Here is a 16,848-nt window from a genome sequence, read left to right on the forward strand (position 1 = left end):
GAACTGATGACCCACATTCAAAATACTCAACAAATCAGAATATAAACAAAAGTGTAAGCCCATTCTATTAGCATTGTTTACACGCCACACAATTTATCTCGTGTTCAGTTTGTTTACCTAACGTATCGACATCGAACACCGCTGTGACATGCATGACATAAAGGGGGAACCGCTATTCATTGCCAAATGTAAGGTGGATTTGCTGACAACTGATATTATCAATCCTTTAAAACTATAAATTTCTTGCAAGAAAGATATAATTTTATTTTTATTAACTTACAGCATATCAATGCGATAATGTAAAAAGCAAACTAGTGGTTGAAAAATAATGATAATTATCGACAAAGCAATTTAAGTGTGGCAAGTATGGACCTTCACAAAACAGCAATCGGTACATTTACATCACAAAGCAAAATTTGTAGCAGGTTTTTCACTAATTTTCATGTGGGTATGACGTGTATGTAAAGTGACAGACAAACTTAAAGGCCCATTTACACGATGCAAGTTTCTTGCCTGTTGCATACAATAATATCAAAGCAATAAATGACTCGCATTGTCTAAACTACATACAACATTATTGCTTTTTTGGGCAATATTTCCCCGCCAGAATGTTCTTGGTATAAACAATACATACAATAATTTCTTAGCAATTTTTGGATTCAATTATATTCTCTCATTTGTAAACATGAGTGCAGTGAGTGAGGGTGTATTAATCGTTGCTGCTCTTCTAAGGCAGGAAATTTTGAGAAAAAAACGTAAAAAAAGGTGTTGGATCAAAAAATGGATAGCAAGGAGAGATATTCTTGGTGTATCTAACAACCTTTGTTTGGAGTTGCAAATAGAAAATGAAGATGACTTCAAGAACATGTTTCGTGTGAACAGAACCCAGTTTTATTATTTGTTAGATAAAGTTGGTTCTTCTATACAAAGGCAAAATAGTACAATGCGTAATGCTATTCCTGCTCGAATAAAATTAGAAATAACATTAAAATATTTGGCAACTGGAGATTCACTTGGTACACTTTCACAGTTATTCAGGGTACCTAAGTGTACTATAAGTACTTTCTTGGTTGAAGTTCTCGAAGCTATTTATTTAGCATTAGAAGATTATATAAAGGTATGTTCTAAAAGTAGCTGTCTTTAGAATATAATAATTTTACTAGTTTTACAAAGTAATTGATCAGTTACAAAATAGAAAAATTATGAGTTCCACCACGTATCTTCACTGCCTTGTTTTGAGTATGGAGATTCTGGCATAGGAGTAGAGTTCTTTCGTTCCTTTTCTTTGTGATCCAGTAGTTTAAATTTAGACAATACTGCTTGTATTTCGTCTTGAGCATGTATACTATTTTCGGTATTTAATATACGCAATGAAGATGCAACATATTTGCCGAATTTATCTAAATCATCATCAGTTTTCTCTAGTCTCGCCCGTTTTTCAATATTATCCAACTTATTTAAAGCCGATTCTATGTAACCAGAAGTCTTTTTGGTCGTTTTTTTGGGCATCGGAGATGGAGCGTGGAGGACTTGTACATCTGAATTCGGAATATTAGGGTTATTTTCTGTATTATCGATATATTCAAAAACGATATCATCTTGTGATGTATTCGCTTGCGATATGAAGAAAGCTTCATCCTGAAAACATATATTATTTTACAGGTACCAAGATGTGAAGAGGACTGGAATAAAATTCAAAAAGGTTTTTTATTGAGATGGAATTTTCCCAATTGCAATGGCGCCATTGATGGGAAGCATATAAATGTAAAATGTCCTCCCTGCACAGGCTCAGACTTTTTTAATTATAAAAGTACATTTAGTATTGTATTACTAGCTTGTGTAGATCACGATTATTGTTTCACGTATATTGACGTGGGTGCAAAGGGTAGAAACTCTGATGGTGGAATATTTAATAATTGCACATTAAAGAAGGCCATCGAAGAAAACACAATACATTGGCCAAGTAATTCAGTACTTGTTGGCGATGAAGCGTTTCCCTTAAAACCTTATTTGATGAAACCATATCCTCGTCGTAACGACTTAACAAGAGAACAAAAAATTTATAATTATAGATTGTGTAGATGTAGGAGAATCGTAGAAAATGCTTTTGGAATATTAACAGCCCGATTTCGAGTGTTCGAAAAGCCAATTACTACAAGTATAGACAAAGTAGACGTTATAGTGAAAACATCATGCGCATTACACAACTGGCTAAGGAAAACCTCACCAGCGTCTTATACACCACCAGGTTTTATTGATGAAGAATGTCCAAGAAGTGGAGGTCGTCTTGGTACTTGGAGAGAACATTTTTCAAGCGGGGCTTTTGAAAATATAACTTCACAGAATAATAGGCATAGTACAAGAGAAGCTTTAAGAATCCGTGATAATTATTGTCATTATTTTAACCATGGTGGTGCTGTACCATGGCAAGACAATGCCATTTTTTAATTATTTAAGGTACCTATACGATAAAATTAAGGAATGCTTTATTGTACACTATTGCACCTAGCTGTACTTCACAAAATTACATAAATACATACCATATTTGATGTTGTTTGTCTGTGTTCAGAACTTTTCTTTAAAAACGAATCCATTAGGTTATACCAAGACAGTTTAGATATAAAAACATCAGCAGTACCGGAACCAGTTCCCATAGAATCTTTAATCTTTTTCCTCCCCATGATACGGCGTCCTTAAATTTTTGATTTTATTTGTAATTTCCTTCGGTCCGAAACCTTCAACTCCAAATTCCTGCGCAAATGCGGCTAGTGCCGTATTACGTGGATCACGATTCTTATAGTTCAGATTTTCAGTATCCCATAAACAATCATGACTGCGATAAATCTCAATAAACTTAATTAAATCAGCAGAACCGAATTTTAACACTTTTTGACTTATGTTTTTGAAGAAACACCTTTGCTCTAATACGTTCAACAATTGAATAAAAATTTGCCAATGCAAATACGTACAATAATTGAAGCAAGTCGCCAGTAAATGGTACACGTACTTACAAGTCAATGTTTAGACAAGTCAAGACTTGAAAGCAATAGTCGCCTAAACATAATCGCATGGTATGTAAACAAAAGACACTTGCGATTATTTCTTGTCTAGATTTGCATTCAATTATTGTATTCAATTTTTTTTACGACTATCAACGTGTAAACAATTGCTTACAATTCTTGAAGGTCAATTATTGCCTTTAAATAATTGCATTCAATTATAACTCTATTCTGTGCAATAAAATGGCATCATGTAAATGGGCCTTAAGGCCCATTTAGACGGGGAGAGTTTCTCGTACGGTTCCGAGCGAGAAACTATACGCTACTATCACAAGCAATAATCGCCATAACACAATCGTATCAAAATGTTTACATACAGGCAAGAACTAAAATCTCGCCTACGATAATGTCATACGAGATTCGCTTATGACTTATCGCTAGGCGATAATTGCCTATGTTGGTTTACACAACGAAGGTGTAGTAAGCAGATTGTTGCTTACGAGAATCTCAACTTGTTTAAACACGATCTCGTGTGACATATTTTCAAGTTGATACGAGTATCGTACAAATCAGTTTGAATCGTTTTTAGTGCGAGATTTGTCATTCGAGTTTAGTGATCCGATGCATTTTCAAGAACTGATAGCGACACACAGTGGTGGAATTCAAACATGCAAGATGACTTTCCAAATGATTTAACGAATGCACAATAATATTTTTTTCCAAATATCTCTATATTAAGTTGATTTACATATTATAAGCTAATTGCCATTTATTTGTTTGGTTATCTACCTTATTAAAGCAAGACTGATTTTGAATAAATACTTAGATAATATTTTGATAGTTAAGTGATTTTGAAATTAATCGTGTTTCATTCATACCTTAATGAAATCCTCCAATGCTATGTAAATAGCTTGCAGAACTTCTACCAAAAAGTAAGTTATGGTACACCTATATACTGTAAATATTTCTGATAATGTTTGAAATGAATCTTCTGTAGCCAAATATTTTAAAGTTATTTCCAATTTTGTACGAGCGGGTATAGCTTGACGCATATTTGTATCACTTTTTTGTATAGATGGTCCAATTTCTTGAAGTAGATATTATATGAGTTGAGTTTTCGTAACCCGAAATATATTTTTGAATGTCTTTTCATCTTTCAATTGTAATTCAAGGCACAACATGTTAGATGCTCCCAAATCATTTCTTCTAGCTATCCATTTTCTATACCAACGCCTTTTCTTCTTTTTCCGTTTACCTTATACTTGCCTTAGAAGAGCAGATATAATTAAAACACCATCGCGCACTGCACTCATAGTAGCAACTGGCATAAAATCTCGAAATACGATTATTGCTTTGAAATTATGTTTACACGGACATAACAATATTACATTGCAAGGCAATTCTCGCCCAAAGCAACGAGCGAGGAGAGCGAATGTTTAGACGAAAAAAATGTTTTATATTCTTTCGATAATCGTATCTTCGAGACGAGAAACTCTCCCCGTCTAAATGAGCCTTTACTCTTGAAACCATGAATGATATTCGATATAGAGTTTAACAACCATACAAAGTTCTTGAAGTGTCATCCAAGTAATTTAATGAACCGCGCAACAGTTATCAGAACTCTTGCATGTCATAAGCTTGTGAAGTAACACTGCGGTACTCGTCAGTGGATCATTCCCTTTACATCCGTCTTGACGAGATATTTTCTTACAAGTCGAAGCCACCCACCCCCGCTAGTTCGTTAGCTCCCCTGCACTATTTGAATATGAGATGCGAGGCAAGTTTACAGTTCGCCGATGTTAGCAATGTTTGCGACCCCAAACTTTAAGTTTGTTTCCCGCTTCGTTGTTCATTTACATCGATCCAAACTGTTTACGTTAATAAATGGTTTACGTAATATTCAACGGAATTGTTAGAGTTAACGATAATTTCACTGAGTAATAATTCTTCATTCTAGATTTTGGAGCTTTCTATATTTTCATTTATAAGTGGTATTGACATAATCAAAAATATTCTTGAAACAGAAAGACTTAATAGGTAGGCATCAACATTTCAAGCTTTATAAAATAACAAGACAGGGTGTGAATTTTTAAAAGCCATGCCTTGTAGTAAAGCATATAAAAAATCTCCACCAATATAACTAAACCAAGAGGCAATTATTTATACAATAGCTATACATGAAAAAAAAAACAAATACAGAACAAGTACTCCACAACTATAAGACGACGTATAACAGTTGCGTGTCTGGATACAATTAAGGGTTAGACACCAAAGTATCAGCTTAAGCTGTAAAGAGATCCGAAACGCGAAGTGCTATAAGTGCTAAGACGAGCGCAATTATCCCACAGAACTTAATACTAGGCTATCACGTATACTGCACTGTGCATTATGAAAGCCTAGTAACCACTGTAATATATTTGTAGGCAACATTATATGTGTAAGTAATGTGATTTTGAATCAAGTAACACTCATTAAGTTAAATCTTAATGGTCTTTCGAATACTTTAACACGAAAATACCTTACTTGTTCCAATTTATAGAAAAATACTCGTTTTAGAAAACAATTTTAATTACTAATTACTATTAACGTTAGTTATAGTTTTTAATCTGTCGGTGCTACGATCTACGAGTCGTAGCAGGCGTAGCTGTCTACGCGTAGCAATAATATTGAAAAATTTTATGCATAGAATAACGCGTCTATATCAATAAATACCATTTACGGAACCTAAATACTGGTAAATAATACAGCGATATGTGCAACACTGCGTCTAATCGGCCACTAATCGTCCGCGGCTCGAATCACCACAAGTGTAGACGTTGCGAGTCGCGACCTACGAAAGGCGGTTGACCGAGCAATTAACTTCTTACAACATGTTGGTATGTATGTTCTGCGAGTTGTTATAAGAAAACTTTGTTTTCTATAATAGAAATGTTAGTGTGTAATTCTTTTTTAATATTGTTCATATGGTTTTTAATTACGGTCACCACTCCGCCTAGTATAAGAAAGGTTAGAAGCCGTATTGACTCAGGCGATCTTAAATATTTACAAGCTTTTATTAAACATTTCAAGCAAAGTGATTACCCTGCATAACCCTGTTTGAATGCTGAATTTCGAAAATCAAATTATGAACAATATAAAATATATTTAAAATTTTCATCTCTCTACTATAGAGAAACACATATATGGATGTTTACGATAATGCAGACATCTACTCATAAAAAATCCCCTTCTCCCCTGAGTAAGCACTCAAAAACAAAGCCAGGGGCGCCTCGCCTTGTGAATATTTCAACAGGTCTTCTCTTTGTTGGAATATTAAGTCAATGGGGGTAATTGATCTGTTAAGGCCTTGCCGTACGAAAATCTATGCCATAAATCTTTAAATAGGTTAGGGTATGTACGCTATAGGTAGAGGTAACCTCTTAAATTCATAACGTATTACGGCGGATGTTGTTTTAGGAGAATGCTTTTAGTTACGCATTATTATGAAATTACGGTATTTTAATACTTTACTATGGCTAAGTAGAAAATAACTCTCAACGGTATCCAATTTTCAGGCAGAAATAAACAACAAACATTCTTACTAAACTGCCTGTCCAACATTGTTTATCTGATATTCATGGAAACGAGTAATTTTTTTTAATAACATGAACCGAAGTTCATATTATTCAAAAAATTTACTCGATTCCAACATCTTAAATATATGGACAAATAAAAAAAGGAAGCAAAATGGAAATTGCAATAAAACAAAAATTTAAGACCATAACTCACCTCGTCCACTCCTGCCGACAAATCGAAGGTCATTGAACTTCGCCACCTGGTTCTTCATGACTGCAGTACAGTTCCTGAGCTCTGCGGAACAGTTCTCGTCGTTGCCCGCTCTCACCGTCACTAGTGTACCGTCGCCGACTTCACCCAGGGCTACCACTTTGAATGCTACCGGTAATGTCTTGTTTGATCGCCAGTGAGGGGGCAGAACTGTACACACCTAGAAAAAATAAATATGTCAAAGAAAAACTACATTTGTTTGTAATGAGAATCAAAACCTTAACGGTAAAATACACGAGTAATCAATATTATGTTTTTACCAAGACATTAATTTAAATGTCTTAAATCCAATGTAAAATCATAAATCGAATTTAAATCATTGTTTTCAGTTAATTAATATAAAGGTTGGTCCTTACGCCAAAAGGTCAAAGTTGTGGAAAGGTTACGTCTATAAATAGAAATATGGACGGCAGTGATCAATTCAATTACGTGTTAAACTTTATCAAGAGGCTATTAAATAGTTATAATCAAGGTACTCACCACGTGAGGACTCCCGGTCTTCACCAGCTCTCCTGGATGATCTGCCAGTAAACCTTCCAAGGTCCGTTCAGCCAGTAGCTCGGCCGTCAGCGGCTGACTCGGCAGTGCGTTACTGCCATAGCTCGACGACGGTGCCTCGTGGCCCAGTCCGTTCGTAGTCGAACTCACTTCACTCGACAGATGCATCGTTATGTCCACTTCAAACACTTATTACTTACACATTACATAAATTATACAGTCTTAAGTCTTTATAGTTCACAACCGTCACATAACTTTTTCAGCCAGCGGCTGAATGGAATTTGAATTTTCGAGTAATTTCGCAGTTGAACTTCTTGAGTGAGATGAAGATGTCATTGTTGCCGTGGCTATCTGAAATAAATATTGAAATGAGATTCGATTCAAAATATTTTGGCTAGCGCTGTTTAATCTCTGTGGATATTGTTATTCGGAATTTTGATAATCGAATGCCAATATTACGAATACCGATTGGTCGTTGGGATTGTGCAAAAGATTCATAGGATGTTTTGTTCTAACTGTACTCTCTTAACGTTGTATTTATTTACTCGTGTCCCTCACATCTACGATTACAAATTGTGTCTGTGTAAAGTTCAATCAAAGTGCCATAAAATCACGTAGAAGGAACTCGTGGAGCGAAAATCTTTGAACTTCTCCCAGGTTACTTATTGACAATGGTGTGTGAAGCATCAAAGTGACTTCCGCGTCGCGACAGCACGCACAATCAGAGAACAGACCAAGGGGTGAACTCCCGACCGGGGTGACAACTCAACCGAACAGAATAAAATATTAGTATTTTTGTAACATACGACTCCGTACTTTAAATATTGACTCCCCGATATTATATTACGCAGGAAATTTAAAATGGGTTTCGTTTTAATAAAATGTTTTCTGTTTACTCGCTACGTCCCTCGGAGCAATTTTTAAATTAGATACTGCTCAGATGTACTGGTATGGCGCAGATGTTCCAGGCTTATTTTATTCTCTACTGAAAATGGTATCTATCTAAAAAGCTTCTTACAGTAACCATTTTACGCCAAAATAAAAAATATTATTTAAGTTTTTATTTTTATAAAATACATGTGTCAAGTGAGTTCATTGTAAACTAAGACAACAACTTGTATTAAACAGAAAAGATCACAAAAATAGCTTATATTCTGTCTCCTGACATTTAGCAAGTATTGGTCAATAGGTTAATGGAAAAAATGTAACGACGCGACACTAATACGATGTTCAATACAAGCATATTTATTTAAAAGTTATCTACTCAATCAAACCTGTAGTAAAACAAGTTCATACAAATAAATATAATAACACCCGGAGTGTGTAGGTATGGGGCCGTCGCTAGGTACGGTTGGTTAGCCACCACTGCGATACTAATAATGCGCTAGTCTCTTTGATCTTCCGCACTGGAAATATGTAGCCATTCATAATGCACTCGACTCTGTGTTTTATTGGCCATACCTGTATGGGGACGCCAGGTTATATCAATAAAGGGGCAGCTTTGTACGCAGCAGAACGTAATTGAGATTCTAATATTATTAAAATACTAATTGGTAGCTATTATAACAACTCTACGCACTTGATGTCATAAGGTGTAGTTTGGTTTAAAATAGTTCACATAGGTACTTAAAACAATTAAGAAATTATAAAAATACATTTTACTGGATCGGGGTTGTTTTGCGTTCTCTCTAAGAATCATAAATAGGTACTTTTCTGCAAAAAGTGGCCACGAAACGGCCTGCGCAGACATTCTGCATTATTTTGTTTTACTTCAATCTCTTGTGTATCCTAACCCAGTTTCAGTAAACCTGATAACACATTGACAATAACACTTAAAGCGGTACAACCAACCCCTAGTACAAATAGGCTGTTATACGTTCGCGAAACACGATATGTCGATTGGGATGTTAAACTTAATTCCGGCAAGGGGTGAACCCCACGCCTTTCGTCTCTATCCCTGTTCGCAGCTCGCTTTGATACCAACTCATAAAAGTATCGTAGATGGCTTTGATGGATTTGACAAACGATGCCTTTTTGGAAAGAGAAAAAAATGTTTTGTACGTTTACTAAATACTTATGTCATCGCAACCTTATAACTAATTTTACTTTATCACTTATTTATTTATTTATTCATCCTTACATGCCTGATAACTAGTGTAAGATGATTCTGTTCTCATATTTAAAATATGTAAAACCACTATACTAATATCTAGCAGAATAGGAAAAGGTATCTATTGTACAAGATACAGAAGGTATATCCCCACAATAGAAAGTTAATGGAGCCATTACATGAAGTGCAGACAATCAATGCTCACTCCCAACACTGATTCCTCCACGGATTTAGCTCATGAATAGTCCAGCAATAAAATCTTAGCGTAAAAACATACATAAAGGGTAAAGCTCGTAAATAATAAAGCATGTACGGTCGTGTAAGGGTTCCGTACAAGTGGGCAATGCTCGTTACCCTACGCGCTGCTACAAAGGAACCCCGGAGCCCAAAGATACATTACAACCGACCATTTCTGTTTCACTGCGCTCGTTACCATTCGGACAATATTTTTAATAAAAACTTCACGCCCCGATAGACTCCAAAGCTTTTTGTTTTAGATAAAATACTGTTTTGGGTCTCGTGATTAAGGTGCATCCCTAAAATTCATTCTCTTATTCTAAATTTACGCACGCATCCTTACGGTGGTAAACAGATGTAAACCTTTGTAATAAATAAGTTAAAAATATTGTTTTATTTTTATTCTGATGGTTTTATGAGTTATAAACTTTGTAACGTTAAAATTTTCTTTACTATCTGCAATAAAAACTGCAACTCTGCATGTCTGAACGCTAAATTACTTTAAATATCGAAAGTCGTAAACAGAAACGCTCACAACATAAACCTGCTTACGTGTTACCGTTCAAAGCCTAAATAAAAAATTGCGTCATTATGGAACAAACATTCGCCAATTTTATTTTAATCATTATACACCCAACAGCTTCAGGGGTGACAATTTTCGAGCGTTATTTTCAGAATCTCAATAATGGCGCAGCATCTGTGCGTATAATAAAACGCGTCAAGCCCTCGGAGTTCCAATAACATCTATTATCGGCCCAATTTTAAAGAGGAGCGAATGTGAAGGGAATCAATAGGACAGCGGGGGCATTCCTGAGGGTGGTCTCTGGAGACGGGTCGGACATGGATAATGATCGTAGGACGACCAGCGACGGGTACAAATGGGTTAGCAAATGTAATATCCGACCGTGTCCGAGCGGTGGATATTCAAATAGACGGATAGATGTAAGACGGTGACGGACTTCCTGATTTTAAAGTCGGCGCGCGTTGTCACGTGATTGGAATGGTTCACAAATCTTAACTCAGAATCCTTTATGTTGAAGTACTACAAGCCTAAGAGGTTGCCTGCGCAGTTTTTATATTTTTAATACATCCAGTAAACCATCAGTTAACTATAGCCGTACATAATTAACGTTTCAAAGATGCATTATTGGTATTATAATAAAAAAATCCTTACTTTCAGGATAAGGAGATTTGCATATTATGAATATTTGATAAAAACTAGCACAACAGCCACTGGACATGACAACACTTAACAAGGGGTAAGACAGAAAATAAACATTATCCAAAAAATCCAATCGTATAAATTGCATTACAATTTATACGATTGGATTTTTTGGATAATGTTTATTTTCTGTCTTATTATTGTCATTATCAAAACACTTAGACAGCAAATAAAAGAAGCTCGAACCTCGACCCCTGGTGCAATATTGGTGACAATAAACAACACGGAACAATCAAGCAGTTAAACAAGAATCACTGGAATGCGGCGGGGTGATGTGACGTCATTTATTAAAATCCCGGCAAGGCCTCCGAGGGCTCTGACGTGGTTTTAACTTACAAAGCAAAGGTTTGACGTTTGACTTGAACATTTCAAATATTTTAAAAGGATTTTAAAGATATTCTGTTTTGGGAATTACCGTGTTTTAGATAAAACATACCTCCATACATACAGACTGCCTCAGTGGCGCAGTGGTTTAGGTCGCCACGCCGCTTCCATTACGTTGAGAGATCGTGGGTTCGATTCCCACACGGAACAATTATTTGTGCGATCCACAATTCTGGTTGTACTTCGAGTCCGTTGTTTGTATGTTGGTAAAAGTCCCCTCGGCACAAGAGCAATTATTAGAGTGGGAGTTGTCTTTTAAAAAAAAGGAAAAACACATCAAACAGATGGCTCACGTGGTATTGTCACAATATAAGCTGGTCCAGGAACCACAAATAAGAAACAACTATGGTACTCATTAAACTGTTCATAACATCCTAAAAATAAAAAGTTTTTTAAAATTCTTTAGTTTTTACTTTCTTAAGCAAGAGCAAATTAACGGTTTTATTTATATATGTTTAGGTAAATAGGTGAATTCCATATACATACTCACTACTAAATACGATACTTACACCTATAGCCAAATCACTTAAAAGCCTATTTAACATACTCTTAGGTAATTTTTTATTTTTTACCACCACATTGGTTCCGACGGCAACGAAAAGATGAACCTGTATTTCTAGGCGCAATGAAAAACTTACATAACTAATAGCATTGTTTTAAAATACTAATTTTTAAAACTGTGATGTTATTTTATAATTATCTAAATAATGTAGAAAGAAATAAAACATTAAATATTTACCAACATTGTAAGTTACCGCCAAATTCCTGAGATCAACAAATTCTTCGCACTACTTGGAATTAACGTTGAATAATAAATAAATTCTCATTATGGCGCGCGGATCGGCTAATAGCACGCACGCCTACGGTTTAATTATTAATAAGTATACATTAAACCTGTCAACATTTTACGCCTTACGTCTTGAGAAAGGAAGTAAATTATTACGTCTTTACTGTCTAGTTTTATTTTCTACGATATTTTTTTATCCAAAAGTTTACAACATCTCAGAATATTACAAGAAAATTCAGTAAGTTAAAACTGATTCTAAAGGACTATGGGCGGAATCGTCCCCACCCATCAACAAAAATGAAATGTAGCTCAATTGATATATCTTGGCAAGACGATATTTTTATACTATGGCGACATTGCCCAAATGCATGGGGTTCTCATAGTATCTTACGTTTAAACAAATATCTCGTTAACGTATTATTGACGACTAATTCCAAAATACATGCTCATTTATTTATTAATTAGTGCACAGCGGCGGACGCCGCATTCACATAAAGATAGCTGGGTACAAAATAACCCTCTCCCCCCGCTCTCCAACCCACGATTTTAGATCTGATCAGATTTTAATCTGCCAGCGCATCTGTTAGACAGCATTATAATTGACGAGTAAAAATAATTATTGAAATATGAAATCAATAACATGTATTAACCATATAATGGAAATGATATAAGTATATACATATGAGTGCCTCTGTGGCGCGGTCGGTAGTATATGCGACTGCGGTGCGAGAGGTCTCGGGTTCGAATCCTGGGTCGGGCCAAACAGTCTTTTCTGAGATTTTCTGTTAAGAATTTCCTAGAGATTGCCCGGAGTTAGGAAGTTGAGGTCGAAGACCTCCGTGTCTCGGAGAGCACGTAAAGCCGTCGGTCCTGCGCCTGACCTCTCACTGGTCGTGTCGGTTATCCGTCCCACCAAACTATGAGAGTGATGGAATAGAGAGTGTATCTGCGTATTGTGCACACACTTGGACACTATAAACAAAGCCCGGCACAGATGGCCAGTTTCAATGAAACTGACCGCCGTAGCCGTATATCGGCTAGGAGGACATTATTATACATATGAGTTAGTACTGTAATGTAACAATAATGTTAAAATAACTTACAAATGTAAAATAAAAATATACGTTAAATAATAATTACAAATTGTTTTTTTTTTTTTAAATATACTTATATTCCCACTGATTTATCAAAAACAAAGGATTTTAATTAAATAGGGGGCACTTTATGAACACGTTGGTATCAGTTCCATGTTTGTTGGTAGGTGGGGACGGAGCCCATACATTTTTGCCCATAGTCCTTTGCAATTTTTTTTCTCGTTTTTCTTCCTATCTTAATTACAAACGGCGAATCAGCCAGTATTTTGTTAAATACTTTTTCGTTTTATGATTTTAATTATTTCTGTTTTACCTCTTTGGTGACACGAGCTTTTGTGTCCATTAATGGGTAAATGTTGTAACAGTTGTTTAACAAAATATATAAAGGGTAATTACGATCTGTGAGCATTCAAATGGACAAGGGCTTCTACAGACATTTTTAAAGTATACCTGGGGTATACAGAGAATCATAGTCGATTACCAATTTTTGTATATGAAATTGGGATATAATTAAGGTGTTTTGACTTTGTAGAGGGTAGATTGATTCCTAGAAATCTTAGATAGTGCAAAAAAACACTATCGATGCAAAAAAAATGTATCTGTCCGTCTTATTTATTTCATTTTCCTATTTCGCACTTCCCCTTTGAGACTTAATGTCACTACATGAGACAAGCAGCTCGAGGGAGGTATGTAAGATCGCGCAAAATTCAAAACGTTACATATTCGAAATTCAAAGGTCGTGCAAACAACAAGTCGAAGCCCGCGAACAATGCCGCCAACCCCACCCGACGAATGTACTGAGGAATTATCTCAATCAGCCTTCTCTAAATTGTCGATCGATTTAGAATGTAGTCGATTATTCGACGCCTTTTATCACCTATTTTTGTAACATTTTTCACTGGTGCTCTGCTCCTATTGGTCGTAGCGTAATGATATATAGCCTATAGCCTTCCTCGATAAATGGGCTATCTAACACTGAAAGATTTTTTCAAATCGGACCAGTAGTTACTGAGATTAGCGCGTTCAAACAAACAAACAAACAATTAAACAAACAAATTCTTCAGCTTTATAATATTAGTATAGATTATAATTATAATATTATAATTATAATTATAGGTATAGATTTTAAACCAGCGTAGCATACAAATAGTTGTTTACTAACTGGTACGATGAATTCCTAAAACACATACCACACATAAAAAAGATGACAAAGTACCCGGCTTTTCCTTGAGTTTGTATTGTTTTCTAAAGTAAAAGTAAGATAAACATTAAATTAATACATTAAATAATAATTTTATATGTACAAACGCAAAAAAAATAAAGGAATTAAACATAAATAAAATTAAAATAAGGCATCATAAAAGTAAGATTCTATTTGAATCGAATTATAAATTTTGAAGTTTATTGATAAAAGATACCTAGCTACAGCATAAAGCTGATAATGATAAAGCTGAATCTAAGGCTTATATGCCACCCTAATTAATTAATATGGTTCATTTTTATCACGGTGAGTGATAAACATACGTTAAAGCTAAAAATACTGATGGATTACCACAGAAAGGCAACTTGTATACTTTTAATATTGACGTTATCACAAAAAATTAATATACAGGGTGTCCCAAAACTCAACGATAATTCGAGACAGGATGAAAGGCCAAGTCATACCAGTTCTAGGAAAAATAAAAAAAAATCCATATCACTTAGTTCAGCAATAATAGACACTTTTCAAAAAAGTTGAAATTAAACACCCTTGGTCACATTTTCAAGTCCTGTAATCACCAATGTCACAATTTCGCTGTGTTCTTTTGAATCAAAATTCATTGCATTTATTTCCTCTGACGCTGTGTCAATTTTCTGGCTAAGTTCTGATAGATTTTGTATTGATTTCGAATAAACTTTTTTTTTTATGCATTCCCAGTAAAAAATATCTACTGGATTTAGATCGGGAGAACGAGGATGCCATAAAATTGTACCACTGCGTCCGATCCATTTGCGAGGATACTCTTCGTTCAAATAAAAATAACATTTTTAATGGCAAGAAAAGTGGCAAGTGTTACACCATTTTGAAATCTTGATTAAATGCGCCAACTTTTGAAATAACTTGCCAAGGGTAGTGTAGTACATTTTTTTTTCAGTATGAAGCGTCAAAGTTGACTAACGATATTTTTGAGAAAGATGACTCACTAAAACTTAACTTTATTTATTAAATTAACAATGTTTTGTGCATTAATTTGTTATACGATTAATAGCATATTTAATTAAGATCACGAAATTAAAAAAAAACTGTGAAATTGTGACATTCGTGATCACAGGACTTGAAAATGCGACCAAGGGTGTGGAATTTCAACTTTTTTGAAAAGTTTCTATTATTGCTGAACTAAGTGATATGGATTTTTTTTTTTATTTTTCCTAGAACCGGTATGACTTGGCCTTTCATCCTGTCTCGGATTATCGTTGAGTTTTGGGACACCCTGTATAGAAACATATTTTTTGTTTCATACATAGCTGAGTCATTTCCTACTAGGTTAACATTTATTATAGGTTTACCCTCTTTTTCTTAAACACTATAAACCTATTTTAGTTAAAAAACTACAATAGGTTTTCTCTTTTTCATTTCGCTAAAGAGTGAAAGAAACAAAACTCTTTATAAACCTGTCATAACTTCATATATTTTTATGAATAAGCGGGTTAATGTTTATTCATGTTACGTCAGAGATCAGTAGAACAAACAAGATAATTGCGGTCAAAGCTCAGGATAACCCTTGTGTACATATAGGCCTCGAAGACGGAAGCTCTTCAAATCTCCTTAAGCCGACGGTCAAACCGTCTTGGACACATCTTTGGCCCATACAAGAGGTATTGCAAATAATGCTTACACTAATTTTACTGAAAACTTACTGATGTTTGATTTTTTTAATAAGAATGATGATCGAAGGGTATATGAAAAATATTGCTTTATTTTTTGCTAGATAACACAATACTTATATGAGATTTTTATTTAGACTATAAAATAGTTTTAGTGTAAGCTATTTGATTTTTAAAAGTTTATGTTTGTTTTGAATAAAAGCAAAGGTGTTACAATATTGTTACAAACTAGAAATATTTGGATATAAATAGATAAAATAGTATGTAATAGATAAAATTAATTTAGTCAACACATCAAACAATTACAGTTATACTAAAAAACAATATTCTTCATGTCATTATTTTTCAATTGTAACACAACGAAGTTTTTAATCTATATCACCGTTCTTACTTATAATATTGTCGTTTTTTAATACACACATATGTAAACGTCATCTATAGCTCTAATTAGGATTAAAAGAGAAAAGTACATACGCACATTGAATGTATGTGTGCGTACGATTATCATGTAAGAGTTAACGAGCGTGTAGGACCGCGGGACAATTACAGGTAAAGTGAGCAACTTTAGGGATCGCTACAACCACTCTAATGGGAGTTCGCGCGCACTTTTTAACAAGTTTCCGCTTCCCGTAATGGGATATAATTGTATTACGATGTGGACAGTATGAAAAATACGTACTGTACTCAGGATTAACGTTTTTATGTGAACGTTGTTTTGTTTTTAAATTGTAACTGCGTAAAAATAGAAAGTTATATACATTTTTATCTGAGAACTCATGTTTAAGGATAAATATGCTATATAAGTCTTACATTTTTAATACAGTTAT

The 16,848-nt window shown here is 34.7% G+C and overlaps 1 protein-coding gene and 1 pseudogene across 1 annotated transcript in view; both read right to left on the reverse strand.

Annotated features, from left to right (window-relative positions):
- Positions 1-16,848, reverse strand: part of LOC142979422 (uncharacterized) — a 31,870-nt gene that overhangs the window by 14,374 nt on the left and 648 nt on the right. Inside the window, exons 2-3 of the mRNA XM_076124310.1 lie at positions 7,305-7,673; positions 6,768-6,984 (exon numbers count right to left, since the gene is read on the reverse strand). Coding sequence (XP_075980425.1) covers positions 6,768-6,984; positions 7,305-7,490 — 403 coding nt within the window. The 5' untranslated portion in view covers positions 7,491-7,673. The remainder of the gene's footprint in view (positions 1-6,767; positions 6,985-7,304; positions 7,674-16,848) is intronic.
- On the reverse strand, positions 1,188-6,599 carry LOC142979409 (uncharacterized; annotated as a pseudogene).

Source organism: Anticarsia gemmatalis, chromosome 16 (genome assembly GCF_050436995.1).
Source record: "Anticarsia gemmatalis isolate Benzon Research Colony breed Stoneville strain chromosome 16, ilAntGemm2 primary, whole genome shotgun sequence".
Classification (NCBI taxonomy): Eukaryota; Metazoa; Arthropoda; class Insecta; order Lepidoptera; family Erebidae; genus Anticarsia; species Anticarsia gemmatalis.